Here is a 2,058-nt window from a genome sequence, read left to right as displayed (position 1 = left end):
GTATTATCACTAGTTTTACTGACTCCTCTGTGATGTCATATTCATGCAGTTGCTGTTGGAAGCTGTAATTAATCACATGGCAGAATTTGAAAACAGTCTGACACCTAGCATTTTTGAAGCACTGAAGGAAGTTCAAGGTAGATATTATTACAACAGCTGCCTGAAGCCCAAGAGACTTGGCCAGTAAGTACTCTCAATTCTCAGTTTACAAACAGATTGTGTTCCAAATAATTCTGTCAGTCAAGTTGCTCTTAATTTGAAATATAATTTTCTCCCATAAATAATGGAATTTAGCAATGGAGTAGCTAAGTTGATGAACTGAAACTGGAAGTCAGGGTTGCTGATTCACAACTCTTAATTAGCAGAGGATGGCAGTAAATTGCTGTAGGCCCTTGGCAGCACAGTTATTCTTGGTTTCAGGTTTTTGGGAAGATTGTTGTGGACTATACCAGAGTACAGTTCTGAACTATGTAAAGAATTTTCAGTGCAGAGAAGATTTAAATATTGTGATTGAAAGCTTAAAAAAGTATGTTGAATTCGAATATAGCATTAGGCCACCAACACCAAGTTTCTGAAAGGCAAATAAAATAATTTTTCATAATGATGCCAAAAGAATTTGTTAGAAACTGTTGATGAAGTTGTTGGAAAACAGTTTGCTGCTTCAGAAATTTCCCCCTATTCTAGTTTCCTGTTTGGGTAAATCAGGATCTTTACTACTTGAAACTAATATATTCATTTTATGATTTTGTCTTTAAGTGGAAGAAATGTTTGTCTATTGGTGCCAGTATCAGGAACTGTTCATCTACAAGATGTCAGTAAAGTCTAGCATTTTGTTTTTGTGTTACCATTTCAGTGCCATGAAGCAAGAAGTTTTCCTGTACATAAGATGTTAATGCTGTATGTTATACTTCTCTTTAAGTGCTAATTGCATCTTGCAACGATCTTTAAACTGTTGTCATCCATACTGCTGTCTGACAAATGTTCCTCACTCCCATTTATACTGTTGTCTCTGAGTGAGTAATAGGAAGAGGACACACCCAGGCATCAAGGAACATGAAGATTATTCATAAATTTTAAGTCCCCAATATCATAACCCTAAAGGGAGTCTTGAAATGATATTTAACACTATAAATGTGCATGTACCCTGGTTCGTCATAGAAAGCCCATGTGTTGGCTAATGTTGAAGACATGTCTTATACATACATCCACTCCTCATTGTCTCCATTGAATGGTAGTACAGATTGGCTGGTAGTCTTCTTTGAATCCTGGCAGGCATAAGTTTTGCCTTTTATGAACTGCTTCATTTGTATAAAAAATCTTGTTCTCTATGTTCACTGTGTTGGTCAGCTGTAAATGACACTACATATTTACAATTCTGCTCATTTAACAGGGATTTGCGATTCTCACTACTCACTCATGTCCATTGGAATGCAGTTGACAAGCATGCTGCCACATCGAGGATCACAGTTTCCATGGTAAAGGCATTTGCAAGACATTTTGTGGAGCATTTGTACATAAAAAGTCTTGTCCAAGGAAATATTAGTGAACAGCAAGCAATTGATGCCTGTAAGAACATTGTAGATATCCTGAAATGTTCCCCTCTTCTACCCAACAAATACCCACAGGTGTGTTCATACATTAGTAAGGTCTAAATTGTGTAACAGTAATATATGTGACATGTGCTTGATTCTCACTGATGAATCTGCCCGTCTGATTGACTGACAACGTTCTGACTGTAATTTAAGTCTGTATTACATTCACAGCTTCGAGTGATGCAGATCCCACTTGGTGAACATTGTTGCCGTGTAAAGTCTTTCAATTCACAAGACCCCAATAGCTCTGTAACAAACTATTATCAGTCTGGGCCTATTTCTATCAAGAGTTTGTGTATTGTTGATCTTCTCATGGTAAGTTTACTCAAGCTGAAGATGGTTATATTTACAGTAAACTTTATAAGTGTATTTATTGTGGAACATACATGTTCTGAATTAGAAGTGGAATATGTGTTGCTTCTGATTATCCACTGGTATTTTATTGATGCATTTACTGATGTGGATG

At 36.5% G+C, this 2,058-nt stretch overlaps 1 protein-coding gene across 1 annotated transcript; it reads left to right on the top strand.

Annotated features, from left to right (window-relative positions):
• Positions 1-49: 49 nt before the first annotated feature.
• LOC111875178 (nardilysin-like) lies at positions 50-2,026 on the top strand (the record flags this gene model as incomplete). Its single annotated transcript, XM_023871242.2, has 3 exons — positions 50-183; positions 1,391-1,625; positions 1,764-2,026. Coding segments are annotated over 3 exons (632 nt in total), but the record flags the coding sequence as incomplete, so codon positions are not given.
• Positions 2,027-2,058: the final 32 nt, after the last annotated feature.

Source organism: Cryptotermes secundus, unplaced genomic scaffold (assembly GCF_002891405.2).
Source record: "Cryptotermes secundus unplaced genomic scaffold, Csec_1.0 C38722495, whole genome shotgun sequence".
Taxonomy (NCBI): Eukaryota; Metazoa; Arthropoda; class Insecta; order Blattodea; family Kalotermitidae; genus Cryptotermes; species Cryptotermes secundus.
This window is presented reverse-complemented; position numbering and strand designations above follow the sequence as displayed.